This window comes from Dermacentor albipictus, chromosome 6, assembly GCF_038994185.2.
Source record: "Dermacentor albipictus isolate Rhodes 1998 colony chromosome 6, USDA_Dalb.pri_finalv2, whole genome shotgun sequence".
NCBI classification, from domain to species: domain Eukaryota; kingdom Metazoa; phylum Arthropoda; class Arachnida; order Ixodida; family Ixodidae; genus Dermacentor; species Dermacentor albipictus.
Genome location: NC_091826.1, coordinates 34333047 through 34354274, shown reverse-complemented (window position 1 = coordinate 34354274; position 21228 = coordinate 34333047). Strand labels below are relative to the sequence as shown.

Here is a 21228-nt window from a genome sequence, read left to right as displayed (position 1 = left end):
AATCGTTTGGAGACTACTTATTTGCATAAAAGGTCAAATTTCAATACAACGAAATTTTGGCAGAACGAAGCAAATTGTCGATTTTACGTACTCCATTATATCGAGGTTTAACTGTACATTGAAATGTGATGACTCTGCAATTTAACCCAGCAATAAATGATAATCTCTCTAGAGCTTGGCTTTGTACTAATAACAGTGTGGAAACGTTCCTGCAGAAATGTGAGGGTTGTTTAGTGCGCTTATTTGATGGGCTTATCCACGAATACAAAAGCCTTGACAAGTTGGTCGCAGCAGTCATGTCCAGCAACAGAAAATCTACTGCAAAAATGAAAACCCGGTCCGATGCAGTCGCTCACCTCCCCGTATGAGTCGAACTGCTTTCCAAAGGACTTCTTTCCGGTGCCGCCAAATCCAAACCCTTGTTTGTCAGTTCCTGAGTAAAGAAGTGAAATTACAATAATGTAATGGTTTCCAAGGTAGCTCCGATTGCCGAGACTTTACAAAACATCAGCCTGAGCTATGTCTGATACACATAAACTAAAGAAAAAGACACCGAACAACTTTTTAAAACGAAGGGAAGCTCTCCTCACCGAGATCAAGAGATGCAGCCTGTGTAGACCACCCCACACGGCAGAGGCCCTCATCAGTGACCTTGGCTTCGTAATAGTACTTTCCTGGAGTGCAGATAATCAATCAATCAATCAATCAATCAATCAATCAATCAATCAATCAATCAATCAATCCCTGCTATATACAAGTATAACAATCACATGTACGCACATAATGGCACAAAAGCACTAATAACGTGCAAGAAATCCAATATGCAGGCCCTGTATCAATGTGCAGAAGTGGAATATATGTAGAAGTCAGACTTGTACATGTTGCAGAAAAAAAGTAAGTGATTACAATTACAGTTACTCGACTTGCACACAGAGTATTCGGATATGATTCCGGATGGAACTTCGGAACTTTTTTTTTTACACTAGACGATAGATGCTATGCACACCGGTGGACATCGCCACCAAAAATGGCTATAGGACTTGTGCCTTGCTGTTTCGAATCGGACATGTAGCACCACTGTGAAAAGTGCTGGTGAAAAACCTGTGTTCCCTGCTTGCCACCACGCAGAGGTGAGAATGGCTACTAGCAATGCGAACCTGTGCTTGCAGTGAAAGTAAAACTTTACTTCTGTCTACTGTTGTGTGCACAGATGTCTCAATGGCTTTAAATACATTGCCTGGAAGCTGGCAAAAGTGCAATTTTATCAGTTTCTCTAAAAATGGTATGAGGAAGATTTCATTTAACTTGTTATGTACATGTCTGGTAGAAGTTACAGGCACGATAATAAATTTTTTAAAAATAAACAGCTTTACAATTTCAACTAGCAGAACCTGTAGGAGTTGAGAGAACCTGTAGGATTCAAACATTGCAGCCAATAACTTGCAATCACAAACACAAAAGCAAGCTTGTCTTTAAAATTATGGGGTTTTACATGCCAGAACCTGATTGTATAGCACACCTAGTGGGGAACTCCGGATTAATTTGGACCACCTGGGGTTCTTTAACGTGCACTTAAATCTAAGTACACAGTTGTTTCCTGCATTTTGCCCCTATCGAAATGCAGTTGCCATGGCCAGGATTAGATCCCTTGAGCTGGTACTTAGCAGCCCAACACCATAACCACTAAGCAACCACAGTGGGTTGAAGCTTGTCATGAGTCAATGTTTTAATATATACCTATACATAATAAGGCACAGGACTGATGCAGGCAGCAAGGAATTGAATGTTACTCATGATACAAGACCAGAAAAATTTTCACCAAAGGGTATTTATCAAGGAATGGCACAGCCTACCTCTGTACTGGACTCCCTTGGTGCAACGGCATCCATGCCAGCCTTTCTGGTCCCGGCTCTGAGTCGTCAGACCATCAGGGCTCACGGCTACAAGGGATGCACATAGCTTGAAAACTCTGTCTACATAAATCGCTGCGCTTACTCAAGAGAGCATTTAGCATAAAGTTTTAAAAGCAAGAAATAAGAGAATGCAATGAAAGTGTGAAAAAAAAGGAAGGGAGGGAAGGGGGAAGTGGCACGATAAAAAGAAGGCAAAAAAAAAAGACACCAGAACTTAAATTCGTAACTCTACAACAAAAACAGGTATTGCAGTTCTGTCAATTGCATCTGTTGGAGCATCTAAAGTGGACAAATTTGATATATAAATTTACAGCTCACATGAATTTGTTACAATGTTTACGAGAGCTTTGCAAAAGACATACTCACAAATGAGTGGTATGTTGCAGCTCAGTGTATAATACATCAACTTTGTACGGTTTAGGTATATTGCTAGGTGCATTTCACAGAATTTTGATATCATTTTTCATTGCTGAGTTAGAGTTGTAAACTTAATACTTGCGTTTTTTTTTAATGAGCAATTTCAAGGATTTTCCTTAAAAAATTATGGCACAAACTGAAAATCCAGTTTCTAGAGTTATTAGATTTTGCTTCTTTTCGTTTTTTTTAACGAAACCATTCTCACAAATATTACTACAGTGATCGCTGAGAAACACTATCTCTCCATTCCTATATATTCAATAGGAGCTTCAGAGCTAAAAGCTTCCTCTTAATGCTGAAACTCAGTTCCCGAAAACATCATTGCTTTGCGCAGTGCATGAAAATTCGTACCGACTCGCCCAACTATCATTTCTGCTGCATGAAAATCAACGTTGAAATAGCAAAAATCTTTCTTACCGAGCGCCGATCCACGGTCGAAAAAGCTCATGGCCCATTTTGTGGCTGGAGGAAAGTGAAAACCAAAAAGAACTATCAGCAGGCCATTAAAATGCCACAAGAAAAGGAATACTCGAAGTGCAACCAAATTTTTCACCACTGTCACACTGCCGACCTATCTCTCGCGAGAAGAGACTGATACCAGCCCCACCACAAAGCCTTGCATCAAACAAAGAATTCCTTAAGGACCTGCTTCTAAGTGAACGTTTTATCACAAACACAGGTCATCCAAGTTTTGAATCTTTAACAATAAGCAACTAAAGGTAATTGAGTACTAAATCAAACTAAAGGGCTAACTTGCTCTTCCAAAAGTGTGCTTGCACTTTCCAAGTAGACAAATGCTGCTTAAGGGGGCACTTGAACACTATCTTCATCTCACAAGTTATTTGCAGCCCGTGTAAGCTGCAGGACTCATTGCAGGTCAAATGCCCCTCGAGATGTGTTCATCTGTGGTCACCTGATCACAGCCACAGTAATTAGTGGTATATGGCATCACATTCAAAGGTCCTGACATGTCACGTATGGCTGCAACGTATCCTGTTCCAAGCAAACATAAAGCTCTCTAATCCTGCCAATATTGACAATTACGCCCGGAACTGTATTCTGCTGCGTTAAGATGTTACCTCAGTAAACCTCGTACCTTCGGCAGTACTGCAAACGACTTCAGGTTAACTGAGTCCGCTAATTTTTCTGTTTTAAGACTGGATTTGCATTTATTTGGGAAAATAAAATGGATTACTAGGGGAGTTAATGAAGGTCAAAATATCACCCATGAGACACAAGCTACGATGTCAATATGACATCACATATTTCAAAGTATACCGGCATGTACGGGCCTGTTCATATGAAAAAAAAAAGTTCTCAAAGTTTGTCAAGTTGAGTGTTTGGTTCCTATAGAAGGCAATGCAGATCTGGTTTACCAGTAAGCTATAAACTAATCCCGAAAAGACATTGCCAAAATCTCATGATGTCACGAGGAGCTTGCACGGGAACTTAATTTGCATCTTTTTTGGTTTACCAAGACTGTGCACAGGCTAAGACTCGCATTTCCGATATTCCAGGCTACATAACGGTATGCGTAATGGTAAATAAGATTGCCTTGCCAACTGAGTGGAACGAAGTTCCTTTTCTTTCTTATTTCACCTTGATTAATCAGTTTTAGTCTGAGGTAATGTCCCATAACTGAAACATGTGAAAAGTTTAGGTTCAACATAACTTGGTTTAATTTATTCAAGTTAGATCACATAAACAGCCACATCAAGTTGCAAACATACACAACGCTGTGTACAATTTAGCTGGAACAAAAGCAGAGTGCAGACTTAACTCTGCCTGCTGCTAACAGCCAAGCACCCCTGCATGCTCTAGATCTGTAGATTCAAGTGCCCGCTCGATGTTTCAACAATGCACGCCACAGGAATGGAGTTGTCAACTTATGTGCCCAAAAATAGCATACAATGTGCCTTCTAGTTTGGTGCCAATTGGAGTGGTCTGCTAATAGCATAGATGATTTACTGTGCTGTTTATTCAACACAAAAATTGGAACAGCGCACTAGTTGATGCTTTAGTCTTTGGGGTGTTTCTATTTTTGTGCTAGAGATAGTGCAGTGAGTCATCTACGATGAACAACCAACTTGTACTGGTTTCAGCACTAATGCTAAAAATGACCGATGCTAAGAGACGTGTTTTGAGTATTTGTAACCCCACTCCCCTTTCTTGATTTGTCTTACAGACAGCAGTGTTACAAAAACGCTTATTTACTGTAGTTGATGGCACGGCACACCAGTTCCCCACCCACAAGCACAACGTTTCGGCCACAAACACCAACACCCGCCATGGTTACTCAGTGGCTATGGTGTTGGGCGGCTGAGCACGAGATCGAATTCCGGCCATGGCGGCCGCATTTTGATGGGGGCGAAATGCGAAAACACCCCTGTACTTACTTAGATTTAGGTGCAAGTTAAAGAATCCCAAGTGGTCGAAATTTTCGGAGCCCTCCACTACGGCGTGCCTCATAATCAGAAGGTGGTTTTGGCACATAAAACCCCATAATTTAATTTTTTTTAGAAATACCAACAAAGTTATTGTGCCGATGAATGACTGAGAGCACATACTACAAGTGCATGCAGTTTTCTTTTTTAGTGAATATCCAGCAAAATGCACAAAGATACTCAAATCACATTTTTTTTCTTCTTTGTATCTTCTAGACACGAGCATCCAGCCTACACAGTTATGGCAGGAATATTAATTTTTAATTGTTATGATTATTACACTTAGTACACTTGCAGTTCAATAATTGGAGGCGTTCTGCTTTTTTTTTATTTTTTTGTCTTTTTTCTCTCACACGAGTGCCCACTTGTGCCAACACAGGATATTTTCGTTGCTGAACATTTGGCAACACGTATACCACCGAAAGATCTTATTACAGCAGCAGCAAAACTCACAGGCACTGGCCGGTTTGTCTGCGCCGCCCTTCTTGCCTCGGCCAAGCTCGTCATCTTTCAGTGTCTCCCACACTATTTGCAGGATTGGCAAACAGAAGGCACTGTTTGCCAACAGAATAACTTGGCAAGTTATTGTGCCGATGAATGACTGAGAGCACATACTACAAGTGCATGCAGTTTTCTTTTTTAGTGAATATCCAGCAAAATGCACAAAGATACTCAAATCACATTTTTTTTCTTCTTTGTATCTTCTAGACACGAGCATCCAGCCTACACAGTTATGGCAGGAATATTAATTTTTAATTGTTATGATTATTACACTTAGTACACTTGCAGTTCAATAATTGGAGGCGTTCTGCTTTTTTTTATTTTTTTGTCTTTTTTCTCTCACACGAGTGCCCACTTGTGCCAACACAGGATATTTTCGTTGCTGAACATTTGGCAACACGTATACCACCGAAAGATCTTATTACAGCAGCAGCAAAACTCACAGGCACTGGCCGGTTTGTCTGCGCCGCCCTTCTTGCCTCGGCCAAGCTCGTCATCTTTCAGTGTCTCCCACACTATTTGCAGGATTGGCAAACAGAAGGCACCCGTCTTTCCACTACCTGTTTCAGCGGCCTGCACGAGAAAACGTCACGAAGCCTATCACTTGCATACTCACACTGGACATGCCTGTTCAGCGACTCGTTACCAGTCATCCTCCTTATTCCATGCAGACTGGAGCAGCGATTGTGCATCTAGGCAGAGACTACACTGCGTACGGTGGCTAGTGATAACTATTAACACAAAAGATCGGTGAAACTATGGTATGCGGTGCTGCAGCTGACATGATGATACTGCCAAGAAGTGTAGGAATGAGGTGACCATGAAACCATCAATTACTGTCCCAAACCATGCAACTCGTTTTACCCTTTCCAGTTACCCCTGTACTCGTGAATGTGAATTCTACGAAACTCCACCTTGACTTCCCTGACCTTTCTTGCAGTAGGATGAAAGGGTGCACATTTTGTTCTCTTTCACAAGATCTGCCACACGAACTGTGATCTCAAGAAGGTGTTGTTCTGAGAGCCCTACTACGCCTAACCTTGTGTCAACTCCAAAATCAAGGTCTATGTCCCACGCTCTCATACAAAGGATTGCAAATCGGGAGAGTTGGAACCTATCTATTCTTGCGCAGCGCACACATAAACAAAACACAAGAGGACAGGACAAATGTTTGCGTGTGCGCCGCCCAAGAATAAACTGCCATAGAAACCTTCATTCAAACTCCTCCATGCCAAGGTCAGCATCCAGCTGGAACTACCTCCATTGCCAGCGATACCGATTCATGATACTTTAAAACCGTGACATCTACTGAATGTTCAGATATCTACTTGTTCCAGTAACATCCCACGTGGCATTTATTTATCATGTGTAATTTACGCATTACAGTGGGGGAGGAGGCGTTACATAACAAAGTGAAACAAACTAGAGCACTACGTATTAAACACTTTGTACAACATAGACAAACAAAAAACGAACAAATGTAATAATATAATACGTTGAAATAGTAATGCACATTTCCAACAAAAAAGGAAAATCAAAGATGCGCTTAAAAGCTTTTGTAAAGTAAAAATGGCATCACGCAACAATACACGGACACTATTCAAATATACAGTGATTTCTACAATACATTACAAGAAAAACGTCAACCGCAGTTGAAGTCAGAAATAAGGAAAACTTAACTCACTTAAACAGCAGTAGCAGAAGCTTCTTTGTCAACTATGCTAACTGTAGCAGGCAGCCACTCTGAAATGGTTTCGGGCAAAAAAAGTACTTTTGAAATGGTCTGTTCTGCAATTACATTTCCTCACCTTGAGCTCGTGATCTATTCATCTGGATAAATAAAGTGGCTGGGATATGTACTTTTCGCAGTCAATTCCAGTCTGGGCATGAAATAGGTTATGAAAAAGCTTTAAGTGTAAAGTTTGTCTTCTTTTTTTCTAGGAGCTTCCATCCTAATGTTTGCTTTGCAGCAGTAATACTAATATTTCTTGTGTAACTACCTATTACATACGCGCTTCTATGCTCTGGACTCTCTCAATTTTTTTTCCCAGCCATTGCCCCAACGGTGGGTTCCATACAAGTGCACCCACACTCTAACAATGGCCTGACGTGGCTTTTGCACAGATCACAGCCTTGCTGAGGGAATAGCTTCGCGTTTCAATGCAAAAAAATGCAAAACCTAACACTTCGCATTCCTTTGTTGTAATGAAATTGACATGCCCGTGCTAATTCGTAGATGGTGTAAGAAACACGTTTAAGTACCTATGTTAGGAAAAAGTTTGCAGTGGAGAGTTACTTACTTTATATGTTGTTGCTGGCACATGCTTCTTTCTCGTGAACGTTTTTTTGTGAGTTTATTTGCATACGTGATTCCATACACCAGTTTTCTATTTTAGCTAAATCATTTTGTAAAATAATGGTATCGGTATCGCTGGTAATATCTCCACATCTTATTATATCATCAGCAAACAATCTCATGGAAGAAGTGACAGTGTCTGAAAGGTTATCTATAATTAATAAAAAAATTAACGAGCCTAATACTGAACCCTGAGGGACACTGGATGTTATAGCAAAAATATCAAATTTTGCACCATTTCCCACAACATACTGGGGAAGCAAGGAAGGGTATTCCTGAATCAATGTGATTTTTTGTTCGCTGAAACGTACTTTGCGTGTAAGTAATTTGCAATCTACGACGTCAAACGCTTTTCTAAAATAATAAAATTTAAAGAACGCAGACACAACACAAGAACCCCTGGTCAATACTTGCCCCATACTGCACGTGCATTTACATCCTCACATGTATGAGCGGCCTTAAAAGTAGAAATTAGACATAATGACATGTCATAATGACATGACACATGGGGAACCCCTTTATACCATAAGAACGTCGCCACCTCCTAGAATGAGCGGTACAGCTTCGGCCTGCACATCAGTCGGGAGTCTGGAAGCAAGAAAAGACAAATTGTACCTAAGCTATTCTCACAGCAAACATTAATTTAACAAATATGCAAAAAAAACATCAAATGAAGCACGAAACCTAATGACATTTGTATGTGATGCTTCGAGATTCTGGTTGAGTTTCGCTTGTGGAACCAAAGGCACACAAACTCAATGCACACACGCAAAAGGCTGCAGAAGTGAAAACGGACACCTGTCAACAAGCTACCTGCACAATCGTCTACTGAAGTGCTCGCGTGAACGCCATAGCTTTAAAAGACGCTTTCAAAGCGCCAACGAGTTACAGTGGTCGTATCGTTGAGATTGGCAGGGGTAGGTTTGACTCTCATGATCACGAACTTTTAGCTAAAAAGGAAACAACTAGAACAAGTAAAACTCACGTCCACTCCATGTCCTCGACTGCCCGCGCGATCTCGGGCAAGACGCCCATCTCTGCAAGTAAAACAACGCGAGAAACAATCGTGAGCAGATCATGCCGGCACATCCAAGATGACAGCAACCCCACACGCCGTTCCCTAACAGTAAACTTATATTAAACAGTGGGAACATGCAAATAAATTAATCTCAGAAATCGAAAACTGAGAAAGTCACTGGCTTCAGCCACTGACTTAATTATATGTACGATAAACTTTGGAGTCCCGAAATGCCAACGTGGGCGATCGCTGCCGCTACCGGCGATTCAAACTGCAAGCTAATACGTTCAGTACATCGTCACTTTAGAATTCACAACAGCATGCTTAGGATAACGTTCAACGCTTCTTTCAATTAACACCAATTGTGACTTGAAATATCACCTTCAAACGCAGTCATAATTACTTCCAAGCCACGCTTGCGTTACTACCGACGCAAAAACGAAAACAACAGCGCTAGCGGATTGACTTGGAGTCGACGCAAGTATGCAAGCCGAAACTACGGTACAATACCGAAACCACGACCTACTGGACCGAAACTGGCGTTCTCGGATTCAAGGCTGTTTGAGAAAAGAGCCAGTCACTATAACTGGATTGCGATTGAGGGTCTTTATTACACGACTGATTATGTCCGTTGCATTGGTAGATTATGATATTTAACATTAAAAGATCGGTGCGCGTGACTCATCCCAGGTCATTCCTCGGAAAGGGCGACCACATCAGTTTCCGGTCGTCAACACTACTGTCCACGAGAGTTCGTTAGTCGGTTCGTGTTTCTCCTTTCGTGTCGCCGTGATAAAAATTGATAAAAATGCCGAGATTCGACGATCGCTTGTGCTTGTTCACGTGATTGTGCGGGCTTGTGGTGATGCGCGGTGACTTGCGGCGCTAGCGAACGCTTGGTTCCCCGCGCCGAGCACAGCAGAGGGTCGACGTTTGTTGTGGGGTCCCGTGTCCCCTGCCGTAGTCAAAAGTGGGAGGTGAGTGTCTCCCTGTGGTCGTGCGTATGCTGCCTTGCTACAGCGACGACACTACTGCGTGTTCCCGCCCGTAGCCTCCCACAAAGTGCGTAGCGCGTTGCAAGTGTGTGTTTGTTTTTGTTTCCGTGCTTCTAATTATCGATGGACGCGTTTGGGGACCACCTTCAGTCTCCCGTGACGCCAGCGAACTTCTAGAATCGCCTGCGTCGAAGTTGGTTTAGCCGGACATTATCAGTTATCGTACGTGAAGTGGAGCAGCGCTCTGCATTCGCATTGTAGTTGCATCATATTTCTGCATTCATTGTGTCAAACGTTGATCGGGTTGTGTTGCCGTGTAGCGGGCGGTTGTTTCGTGTGAGGATTGTGACGTTAGCGCTTGCACGGCACGGCGCTTAGTCACAGAAACGGTTCTGGTAGCGGTGTGGACGTTCACTGTAGTCTTTTCGGAGACGCCAGCGACGTTCTGGTGACGAGCATGTGATCACGTTCTTCATCCGTGACCTGCACGTTGTTCGGTGCGGATCAAAGCAGGGAAATCGGTTCCTTCGCACGCAGTCTCCGTGAGGTATTTTACTTTTTATTCCGAGTAACTGGCACGTACTACGCACAGCTGTTGTGTACTGCACCAAACATCCTTCATCGTCTACATTTCGCTCTTCTTTTTTTTTCCCCAGAAAGGGACATGAAACTACATTTGACCTCGCTAACCTGTGGATTCCGCGTTTTGCGAAACCGTCGTCTCTTGCCATGGGTTTTGTTTCGTTTTGCCATGCGACTCCCGTAACACCTGAGGAATTAGCTTGAGCAGTCGTGCATGCAATATGCAAGTGTGTGGCTTGTGAAAAGGTAGGTGGAGGCCGCTGACATATGTCGTAATGCGATGCTCCGCCAGTGAGTGTTTGGTTTTCTTGAAATTCTTCGTCAAAGGATCGGTGCCTCTACAGGTCTAGGCAGCAGGTGCTGCGAAAAGCATTTTTTTTTATTTCGTGTGTGTGTGTATGTGGCAACGCAACAAAATAGTTGCGTGAGCTTGGTTATCTTCGTAATGGCGCTGTTGTGTGAACTGCTGCATGGGGCCTTGCTAGTGAATTGTTAGTAGCTCTGGCAGTTGGTACATTCCTTTCTCTACAGTAGTGCTGCTCTGCTTGATTTAAATGCCTTTCACAAGGTTAGTGACTGCTTTTTTTTTGAAGACAGACCAAATGTTGACTGTTCTACTATGTTAGAAGTTGAGAAAAACCTTCACAAGCTGTTGCAAAGCGTGCCCTCATTTACATCCACACCATTGTTCAGCTTTCGTCGGGGATTCACTTTTCTTCTGGCCCGCGGCACTTGCCAATGGCAGAGTAAAACAACCCACGTGATACATTTTATGAGATGCACGCCTGCTCATTGCATAGTTGCAGGTTATATTTTAGTTCAAAGCAGCTGTGTTCTGATGGCAGAATCCAGAAAGAAAAGTTCATGCACGCAGGTTGAGGTACAAATAGAAAAAGTCAAGGTTAAACTGTTGTGCATTATTGAGGCATCTTTCGCAAAGCAGTATGCAGGTTCGAAATGCTAAAACTCATTGCTTTTATTATTACTAACCAGATTAGTGGCAAACAATGTTGCTGAAGTGCTAGCACAAAGTAAAGTTTGCTGTTGATTGGGAGCAATGCATCGCCTCTGACTGCAAAATGAAGACTAAATTTTCAAAATTCTGACATTTCTGAGTCCTGCATAAAGCTGTAAATTCAAGCTTACGTCGGAGTTGAGTATCAGAAGGGCAGTAATGCCACACTTTATTTCTCCTTACAGACGTCAGTGGTTTGATCAACAGGTGAACAATGGTAGTCTGAGCCACAGAGTCAGCGTCTTCACAAGGATACTTGCCTTCAACATCCTGGCAAAAACAAGCGCCCTTGCTGAAACGCTGACTTGAGGGCTGCTACTACCTTCATTTTCCTGCTGTTGATCAACTTTTTTCCATGTTCATTTTCCCCTTAGTAAGGCTTCTTGCAGTTTTAGTTGACTGATTGTATATTCTCATATTTCTGTATTGAACATCCCTCATGGTTTTTCGTGTAAAACAATGGAACGCTGTGCTGCTGATTGAAGAATTGTATATCTGAGGGTAGATGTTGAATTTGAGAGATGGTGCTAGAGCTTGGGGAAACTCGCACGAACCTGCAAACCAACCGTGTATCTTTAAACATCGTGTTTTCACGTTGTAGTGACAGTGGAGGACCAGTCAGCAACAAAACTGAGTCACGAGCCTAACGATTTATTGGGTGAATTTGTGCCCACAGCAAGTAACTTTCAAAGCATAGGCACGCACTCGCATCGTATGTCTAAATCTGGTCTACGGGCCAAGTGCACTGGCTATTTGTACATGACTCGGCATACATTCCAACGCACACTTGCAACAGTGGTTAGCTGGTAAAAAAAACGGGCGACCAGAAATTTTTTTTTTAAGTATTCATTTCAGTATTGTGAATCTGGAAACTGCTGCGAGATTACCCTTTATTTTATTCGCAGCGCACTGCTACAGTGCTCTTGACAGTCATGATAGAGGATGTATTCATCCTATTGAACTCGCCATGCTCTACCTGTGCTGTTTTTATACTTACGAGTGTGCATTATTTACTGCCCTTCCCTACGCAATACCATTGGAATAGAGGGGAGAAAAATGAGGATCCAAGGGGCTTGCTTTTTTTTTTTTCTCATCATAACCATATCAACAAAGCATACGATGAAACCAAAGAAAGCACAGGAGAAATCAGTTATTGCATTCATTTAACATGTAAAGACAATAAAAGGGGGGGGGGGAGTGCACGAAATGACAGCTTTGCAGGTTGGAGCAGAACTCGCACCTTTCCCATTACGTGTGCAGTGCTTGAGTGGGCCTATTACCACGAAAGCAATGAAAGTGCTTCAAGAATACTTTGTTAATCTAACCTGATTCAATGTTCCTCTTTAGTGTCCCTGTAACATAGCTGGTGTCTTGTTTTTGAGGAAGAAGCAGTGTGGAAATGCTCTCGTGGCAAGGGGTACCTGTGTGTTCCATTGTCTCACCTTATCTCTGTTGCTCCGCATCTTTCTTTCCTCTGATCTCCCTGTCTTGTTTGACTGCAGTGATATTTGCATTGCGGCAGGCCTTGACAGTGTGCCCTAAATAGGAAGGAGCACCGCCATGCCACTGCTGTACTGTGTGGTGGCGCGAGGCAGCACGGTGCTGTCTCGGTATGCCAGCTGCGCAGGCAATTTCTCCGAGGTCACTGAACAGATCCTGGGCAAGATCTCGCCAGAAGTTCCCAAGCTTACTTACTCCCACGGAAGGTAAATAGAATGCAACTCTCGTGCGCTTCAATTCTAAAAGAAAGTTGAGCTTTGGCTAGTTAATATCTGTTTCAGAATTGAGGCACATTTAATTATCGCTGAAAAGAAAGTTACAACAACAGTGAGAAGCACAGGGGACATGACACTAATCTTTACTTTGCTGAAATTTAAATTCATGAGCGCACAGGTTCTTTGAAACTGCAGGGTGCGGGAGCACCTATGGCAGTGGTCAGCCAGATGGGCAGCAACTGCTACAGCCAGCTGTATGGATCAGCTGATGCCACAAATCTTTGAGCATTTAACTTGCGAACATGCGTTCTAGTTCTTTATGATCTTTTTCTGCTGATGATGCTACTGGCTGCAATCTCGTTTTGGTGTGTCATTGTCCCCTGTGATCTCTTATGCGAGATCTGGAGACCCACCTGCGTAATGTTCAGTGTAACAGTTTTCTCTTGTTTGTGTTAGTATACACTGACTTATTTGGCAAGAGCGTGATGATAGCTTAGCTCATCGTAGCATTAATTTAGGAATGTGCTTAAGACACTCTTCGCTCAATGTGTGCATACGTGCATGCAGGTGTAATAGCAATGGTGCAGCAAGTACTTTGTATTCTTTAGCTTGAACAGGCTGGTTCGCACCAAGTGGACCATTTTGCTGTTTTTCCAGTGCATGCTTTGATGCCTGCAAACCTTCACTCCTCTTTTCTGTGTAACATATGAAAGAACTCTTAGTATTAAGATAAAGGTACCACCCCATCATGCATGCTTTATCTAAAGTAGTTTAGCACAGAGCCATGCACTAGTCAAGAGCTGTGTAATAAATGTGCCAAGTTTGGTCATTTTCAGTTAGACTGCAGGTCTGTTCAATTCACCTGCACCACCTGAACCAGTTCACGGGGTACTGCACCTTGCCATTCGTTTCAGAAGGTGCAGGGCTGGTTCACAATTTTGCTGCACCTTCTCAACTGTCTTTGCAGACTTGGTGCAGCAGGTGCGACACATGGGTGCAAGTGCCTCAAAATCTCGCTTGTGCACGTCGGCTGTGTCTACGCAAGTGCAGGGTGTATTTATGCCTCAGAAGCCAGTCACACCTGCAGTTCGGGACTCTCAAACTTGCGCACTCGGTGCACATTAGTTGGACAAAACATAACACCTACACCATGTCTGCGCCATGTCTGCACCTCTGCATTCGTTTCGAGTGTCGTGTTGTGCCTGCACCACAAAAATCGAGCTGCACAATTCCGAAACTTCTCGTGCACTGTTAACTGGTTCATAGGGCTGCAGGCAAATAAAATGGACCTTAAGTGTCATTAGCTGTTCAGCATGCAAGTGTCATTGTGTCACTTCCTAATGGTAAGTTCTTTTGGCCTTAAATATCTCTGAGATGTAGTGTAAGCAGAACTAATAGAAGCTCATCTTAACTTAGTGTCATGTCTTCAGTTCAACTTTCTTTGAACTTTCACTATTACGACTATGTTCCCAAGTTTTTCTTTTTCCCTTTGCAGCTACTTGTTCCACTACATCCTTGAAGATGGCATTACCTATCTCTGCATTACTGACGATGTAAGAATTTTTTTTTAGTAGTTGTAGGCATCATTTTGGCTGCATGTTGGCTAGTTACAACTGCTCGAGAAGTCATAGCACTGGACAATTATACTTTGTGAGAGGTGTTATGTGATGAATGTCACATTCAGGAGGGTAGGCGACTTCTTCAGGTAGCGGTGCTTGTTTTCTTCAGTTAAATTTTCAGATGTTGTCAGTGCTATTTGTTTGTGATGAAATTGTTTGTGTGTTGCTGTGCAAAGGCACTGTTGCATGCATTCTTGCACTGCTCTGGTCCTTTTCACCGTTTTCTGCACGATCCTCTGTTACAGGAATTCGAAAGGGTAACAGCATTCCAGTTCTTGGTGGACATTCAGGGCAGGTGAGTAAATGTAGCCTGAAATGATCCACTGCTCATTAACCACCTTAGATGTGGTCAATGCATTAATCACTGCTGCTATAGTATAGCTTCAATGATGGCAGTTCGAAAAAAAAATACAGACGATTGCGCTTGGTCTGCGAGCACTTATCAGTCTAGCAAGTATTTCCCCTGCGAGTGCCACATGCTCTTAACCTTTCAAGCATCACTAATTTGCTGGTGCGTTTCCGCGTCTGTGTCCCGCCATGTTCCTTTCGACATTCCTTTGGTGAGGACCACACTAAAAGATCATTTGGCATTATTTGGCATTTTCTTTTTTTCATTTCTGCACAACCAAAATAAACCGCTGTGTTCATTTTATAATACGAGGAAAAGAATGCCTGCTTGGGGTGCGTCACCTCCAAAAAAAAATGCGACTCAGAGGAAAATTAGTAATACTATACACTTCTGAAATACGAAGGATAAAGAAAAAGCACTTTTAGCACGAGAGGACACTTGATGCAAGATAAGTTTGCCCTGATGTCGTGGGCTTCAATGGCATCAGCTCCGACCTAATTATTTTATTGCTAAAGGTGGACTGCATTGTATTCTAAGTCAAAAGACTTAACTTGACGAGATCTAAGAACACTCACTGCACTACGGTGGCTTAAATGCGAGAAATGTGCAATGTCACAGAGACGCACAACTGGTTGAGTTTTGCCGTAAAGTTAAATAGTAATAATAGTTAATAAATAACTAAATAAAAAGGGGGAATGGGAGGTTGGGCCTCACTTTTTTACTTCTCTTTGACATCATGCTATGAAATTAATCGGAACCTTAAGGTTCAAATATGCAGGCCTGTTTACGGCTTTTGAGATAATACCACATTTCTTAAATGCATTGCAGTCAAGCGAACTTGAGGAGCAAGCACAAAGCTACTGGAGCTCCCATAGCTGCAGTGACATGTGGCTTCTATTTCAGAAACTTTTTTACTAATGCCTATGACTAGCTTGTCAGTAATGCAGTTTTTGTTTCAGACTTGAATATAACATGCACATAATTTCCGAGTACATTTAGTTAGAATCGAGTAAATGTGGTAACAATTTCCTTTGAACGTTTTACTGACTTTATTATTGCCTTTCTATTGCAGGTTCCAAGCCAGTTATGGCCGTCAAGCTCATTCAGCGCTTGCCTATGCTATGAACAGTGAATTTTCGCGGGTACTGGCAAATCAAATGGTGAGCTCATGCTCTTGCTGAAAGCATACACTCTGCTAATATCTGTAATGTGCCACATTCCAGAAACACTACTCTGGCATTGGAAAGGATGGCGACAACATAACCAAAGTTCAAGAAGAAATCGACGAACTCAAGGGCATCATGGTGAAGAACATTGGTGAGTTGGCTGGGCCATCGAAGCCTTCAATTTAAAACACCAGTTCTCAGATGTTGCATAGAAAAGCTGTGGGTCAATTTGATATTGTAGTTCATGCGTGTAAAATAATGAGGGGTGCAAAAATATTCAAAATGCTCAAATTGTGAATCAAATATTGTCTTGCTTAATTCGGTCCTTGAATCAAATAGCTACAATTCGCAAATGCAAGTTGCCTTTCCATTTTCGAATGCTTCACGTTGCCAGCTGTGCATGATCGAACATGAAGCTGAAGCTTAAATAAAGCAAATTCCACTCTGCCACAGTGGACCTAAAGAACGGGAAGCTATGTAGAGTATGCCATGTTGCTCATGAGCCACACATGGACATTCGGCAATGGGTATAGTTTGACACTACTTATTGAAGCTGCAACTGTGTGTCCTCTCAGAATGAAATCTGAATACGTTAGATCGCAACACTTCGCATTATAGTTGCCCAATTTACAGCAGCCATTCCCACGAGAGAAAAAGTGGCTTCTTCACTCTGCTGTTGTGGCAATCAAGGCAAATTTGCGCTTTCCTCTCGGAGGTAATCGCAGATGCCGAAGGACCGATAAGGCAGTCTTGGAACTAATTCACAACCAAAGAAGTTCCGAAGAACCCTGCTTGTTTGTTGCATCCTCGGTGGCAGTAATAGGGCTGGCAGATGGCAGTCTTGCAAAGATTGCATAGCAGTGAATGTTATTGTAAGACCTAAAATGTATATCTTATGCCCCTTTACTTACACTCTGAAAACACCTACACCTTTAATTGCATTGGCTTGTGGGCGTTGAGCCATAAAATGTGCAGTAATTGAAAACATGTTTTGTGACTGATTTAGATGAATTCCATGTTTGCTGTGCCAACTCCATCAGCACCTTTGATGTTAATTACACATGACATACATTTTACGTCAATCCTGCATTTGTACTCTTAGCTAGACTCTGTAAGCCTTTTCTTTTGCACTGCAGATTGCCCTGTTTTAAGCTATCTCCCTAATCTTTGCATTGGATAAATGTGCAGTTTTGGTGGTCTTTGGTCATAAAACCTTGTCATCATTCATAATGAGCTGTATAATGACAGAAACTTCCTAATATAGTGAATACTGAAATGTAAGCATCATTGGTTTATTTTAATGGTGAGAACAGCTGTTCGATTCATATTTCATTAGGTCTCAAAAATTTCTACTATTTGCACACCCCTAAAAATGAGTAGCTTGCCTTTAGTGAAAGAAGACATTTCATACGTGCTGCAATTGCATTCTGTTCAGACATTAAATTCAATGCGCTTTCGGTGCCCTCTTGGGCATGAATTGGAATATGTGTGTGTAGGGGGAGGGCAGCTGGAGTGTCATTTATGTTGACCTCGTGCATTGTTTTGAACGCATATGCAGATACGGTAACGTCGAGAGGCGAGAGGCTGGAACTGCTGGTCAACAAGACTGAAGCCTTATCAAGCACGGTCAGTCATCTGCTGGTTTAGATTTTATCTTGTGGTCCGCTATTGCTCTGCGCCTTTATGGTGAAGGTCCGAGCAAACATTTGTACATGGTGGCTATCTTGCTGCACCCTTCCTGCCGTGTTTGCAGTCTGTGACGTTCCGCAAGAGCAGTCGCAACCTCGCCCGGTCCATGATGATCAAGAACATCAAGATAGCCATCATTATTGCGGTCATAGTGTTGGTGAGTACTTCACTGCACAGCTTCACTGTAGGATTAAGGGGACAATTTAAGGTTTGTCAGTGAATTGTGCTTCTAGAATACCAACGAACACACTCTTACTGTGAGAGGACGCATAGTAAGCCAGAAACATGGAAGATTGTGCCACCGCCTTGAAGTTACTACACCAGGGGCGCCATTTGAGATCGTTGTTCGAAACGAGAGTTCAGTTTGCGTTCAGTTTTGCCTCTCATGATTGGCCTAGGCCGCGCCTTGTAGTCAGATGCGCCCGACGGCTGACAACTCGGCAAGGCCTAGCCCAATCTTTTGAGGAGAAACTGAACGTAAACTGAGCATGCATTTCAAACAATGATCTCCAGAGCACTCCAATTTTGTGGATTTTGATGATGTCTTGTGTGTCCTAGTTACTTCTTTATTCTTAAAGATGGGGCTAAACTGTTGCCTAAATGAGTGGAAGATTGAACTTGGCAAGCTTTAAGAACATTCTTTGCCACAGTGACCGGAAATACGAGAAAATAAATTAAAATTTGCCCTGGTGGCACTGATGCTCGGGTTTTGGTGCAACATCCAAGAAATGGAAGTTTGGTCATCATTTTATCTCGTCATCAAATCTGGAAGCAATTCATAAATGGAGCCAGGGAGCGCCTGGATCATCGCTTTCTTTATCACTCCTGCTGTGTGTTTTCCAGAGTTGGTATCCAAGGTAATCTGGTGTTATGTGAATTAGATACCTTATCAGATGTGTTTATGGGAATTGGTGTTCTTTAAAGCTTTGAATAGTGTAATAACTATATACTGAACAAATGAATAATTGCAAAGATTTAATATTTGCAAATAAGTGCAAGGGGTGTTGATGCAGATATAACTCAACTCGGTAACCAAATACCTTGATCCCGTAAATGTCATAACGGGATTAAATTGATGGGATAGGCACGTCCTAGCAACATGTATGTGAAACGGCTTTGTATGAAGCCATAGTACAGTGTCAGTAATGAGAGTTTTTTAAAGTGTCGTCATGATCCTGCTATGGTTCTTATGCTGTTGGCAGTTTCCTTGTGCATTGCAATGCATCTAGAAGCTGTTGCTTTGTTTTTCATGTGGTTCCGCAATAGGGCACTTCAGCTAGTCCAAAAATGTACTGTACTGCCATTTGCATAATACGAGGTTACCAAATATGTAAATGTGAGCGATTGGTTGATGGCACGTAGTCAGCCAGCGATGACAGAGCTGTTAGTATACAAGTAACCAACTGTGTTCTACTTGGCTGCTGGTGTAAAGTGTTAGCAGTAACTAATTGATAACATGCAGCCTTTATTTATTTTTCTTCGACAAGAACAGCCACGTGTGCATGAAAATGTGCCTAATCTGTGCACGTGTGCATGAAATGTGCCTAATCTGTAAAGTGTCAGCAGTGACATGATCATGAACATAAAGGTCCCCCCCAACGACAGCCATATACTAACACGAAAATGATTATGGTTGCGGTTGGACAAAGCACCACAAGACGTTGCTAACAGCCCAATTGCTGCATCACGCATCTCCAGTATTCCGTGAAGGATCACATGTTTGCGGACAGGCTGAAGCTCTCTAATAACTGCAACGCTTCCCGTGTTACAGGTGGTAATCTACATCATCGTCTCGTCGGCATGCGGTGGGCTGAGCTGGCCGAGCTGCGTCTGAGGGTCGTCGCCATCACTGCTACCACCACACGTGGCTTCGCCCGGCACGTGCTCGTGTTTAGCTTCGTTTACCCTACACGCGTACACTTCAACACATGCTTTCGTCTATCATTGGTTACAAACTTTGCCTGCATGTAGTGTTGGGCTAACTTCGTCACCCGCCATCGCAGTGTCGAATGCGCGAATGGCGAGGGTTGTTTTCAACGTTCCAGCTTCTGGCAAGCTGGTGAATAGTGATTGTACAGAGCGTTTTTGTTTTCCTGCAATTACATTGTATGATATTTTCCCGCACGTTTAAATTCTTATTATATATATATATATATATACAATATGTCTCTGTGAATACACACGACCTAACTGAAGATGCACAGTGGTTTACCTTAGGAGAATGGAATTTACGTGCAGCTCAGTCAGTCGTCGGGCTCGCACCTGCGCACTTTATTTCTGCGACTGCACGGAAGAAATGATTGTGTAATTTTAATAACTCGTGTAACTGTGTATTGTACTCTATATAACTCGGTGCAATGTTTTCTGAGCTTGTGTTTGTAGTGTACAATTTAGTACAACCTCAGTCGCATGTCTTTTTTTTTTTTACATTTATACTAGGTACTCATTTCGGATGCCAATTGCCGGAAAAAACGAGTTGATCTGCCTGCATAAACGGAGTGCTTGAATGAAGTGCCAGAAATGAAATTGTTCCGCATTGCCTGCAGTGTTGTATATAGTGAAATGGGAACAGTGAGTTTTTCTCTGTACTGTGTACTCGCAATACTTGAAGGGAGTAATAAATATTAGCACTTAATCAGAGTTGCAAAATCGTGTTTGTTCCTTTTCTTTTTGTTCTAGCTGGCGGCATTCTCATTTACCTTGCTGGAACCTTCCACTAGCCGAAACCAACACGCACTGCTTCCATTGTACCGGCTGTTTTTATGGCAAAATTTAAGATAGAACCTTGTGAAAGTGAGATGGCAGTTTTCAAAACAGCACTGCCCCTGGTTACTTGAGATGTGACTACAGAAGGTCGACATTGCTCAGGTTGTCCCTCTGTACATCTCCATCTTTGCAAAAAACATTTCTTGCAAGTTGCAATAAGATGATTCCAACCATCCTGAATATTGCCTATTTAGACTAGGTACAGACCTCTAAATTACGACTACCACCAAAAAACAATATCATGTCGGTAAGACTTCACAGCACAGATAGCAACTGGGAATGGCCGTTTCTCTGCAATATCTGCACTCCCAAGAATAACAGCCAAAGTTGAGGCAGATGCTTGACTCTCGCGTGTCCCGTGATACCGTTTTCCCCGCATGACTCTTGTCTCCTGTAATCTGGCTTCCCTGCGTGGCTAAGCGCCGGCGGTGTGGTGCAGATGAATATGAGATGGTGCAAGTTATGGGATGCTAATGCTACCTAATGGTGGGTTTACTCTGGCCCAAAAGGGAATAGCCCGTTTTTCTTTGGCTTGGGTTCGGTGAGCGGCGGGGACATGTCGCGTGCTCGCCTACTATTCGCGTGACCATCCCGAGAAAGGCTTATCAGCAGCGCACCGGAATGAACAAACACGATTGTTTGAACGGGCCACAGTTCGTGTGACTGTACACAAGGATGATTAC

At 42.7% G+C, this 21228-nt stretch overlaps 2 protein-coding genes across 5 annotated transcripts in view; one reads left to right on the top strand and one right to left on the bottom strand.

The window, feature by feature from the left end:
* The window catches only part of Ddx1 (ATP-dependent RNA helicase Ddx1), a 43235-nt gene extending 34069 nt beyond the window's left edge, over window positions 1-9166 (bottom strand). The window contains exons 1-9 of the mRNA XM_070540326.1: window positions 9031-9166; window positions 8617-8668; window positions 8156-8219; window positions 5719-5848; window positions 5228-5347; window positions 2748-2792; window positions 1854-1940; window positions 591-674; window positions 357-433 (exon numbers count right to left, since the gene is read on the bottom strand). Coding sequence (XP_070396427.1) covers window positions 357-433; window positions 591-674; window positions 1854-1940; window positions 2748-2792; window positions 5228-5347; window positions 5719-5848; window positions 8156-8219; window positions 8617-8668; window positions 9031-9046 — 675 coding nt within the window. The 5' untranslated portion in view covers window positions 9047-9166. The remainder of the gene's footprint in view (window positions 1-356; window positions 434-590; window positions 675-1853; window positions 1941-2747; window positions 2793-5227; window positions 5348-5718; window positions 5849-8155; window positions 8220-8616; window positions 8669-9030) is intronic.
* Window positions 9167-9373: 207 nt separating this feature from the next.
* Window positions 9374-20419, top strand: Vamp7 (Vesicle-associated membrane protein 7). Of its 4 annotated transcripts, none has more exons than XM_070540333.1 (9): window positions 9374-9626; window positions 12764-12947; window positions 14452-14509; window positions 14821-14870; window positions 15997-16084; window positions 16148-16241; window positions 17649-17716; window positions 17844-17936; window positions 19551-20419. In XM_070540333.1, the coding sequence occupies exons 2-9, from the start codon at window positions 12802-12804 to the stop codon at window positions 19611-19613; spliced, it is 660 nt and encodes a 219-aa protein (XP_070396434.1). In that variant the 5' UTR covers window positions 9374-9626; window positions 12764-12801; the 3' UTR covers window positions 19614-20419. The 4 variants fall into 4 exon arrangements, with proteins under 4 accessions (XP_070396434.1, XP_070396431.1, XP_070396433.1 ...); XM_070540330.1 differs by having other exon boundaries at window positions 9375-9626; window positions 12744-12947; XM_070540332.1 differs by having other exon boundaries at window positions 9375-9711; window positions 12744-12947.
* The last annotated feature ends 809 nt before the right edge of the window (window positions 20420-21228 follow it).

What these genes read in the sequence shown, in the direction of transcription:
- Vamp7 (XM_070540333.1), top strand. Translation starts at nt 12,802, where the DNA reads ATGCCACTGCTGTACTGTGTGGTGGCGCGAGGCAGCACGGTGCTGTCT. An exon ending in GGGTACTGGCAAATCAAATG is followed by an intron (nt 16,085 to 16,147) that starts GTGAGCTCATGC and finishes GCCACATTCCAG; the next exon opens with AAACACTACTCTGGCATTGG. An exon ending in CATCATGGTGAAGAACATTG is followed by an intron (nt 16,242 to 17,648) that starts GTGAGTTGGCTG and finishes ACGCATATGCAG; the next exon opens with ATACGGTAACGTCGAGAGGC.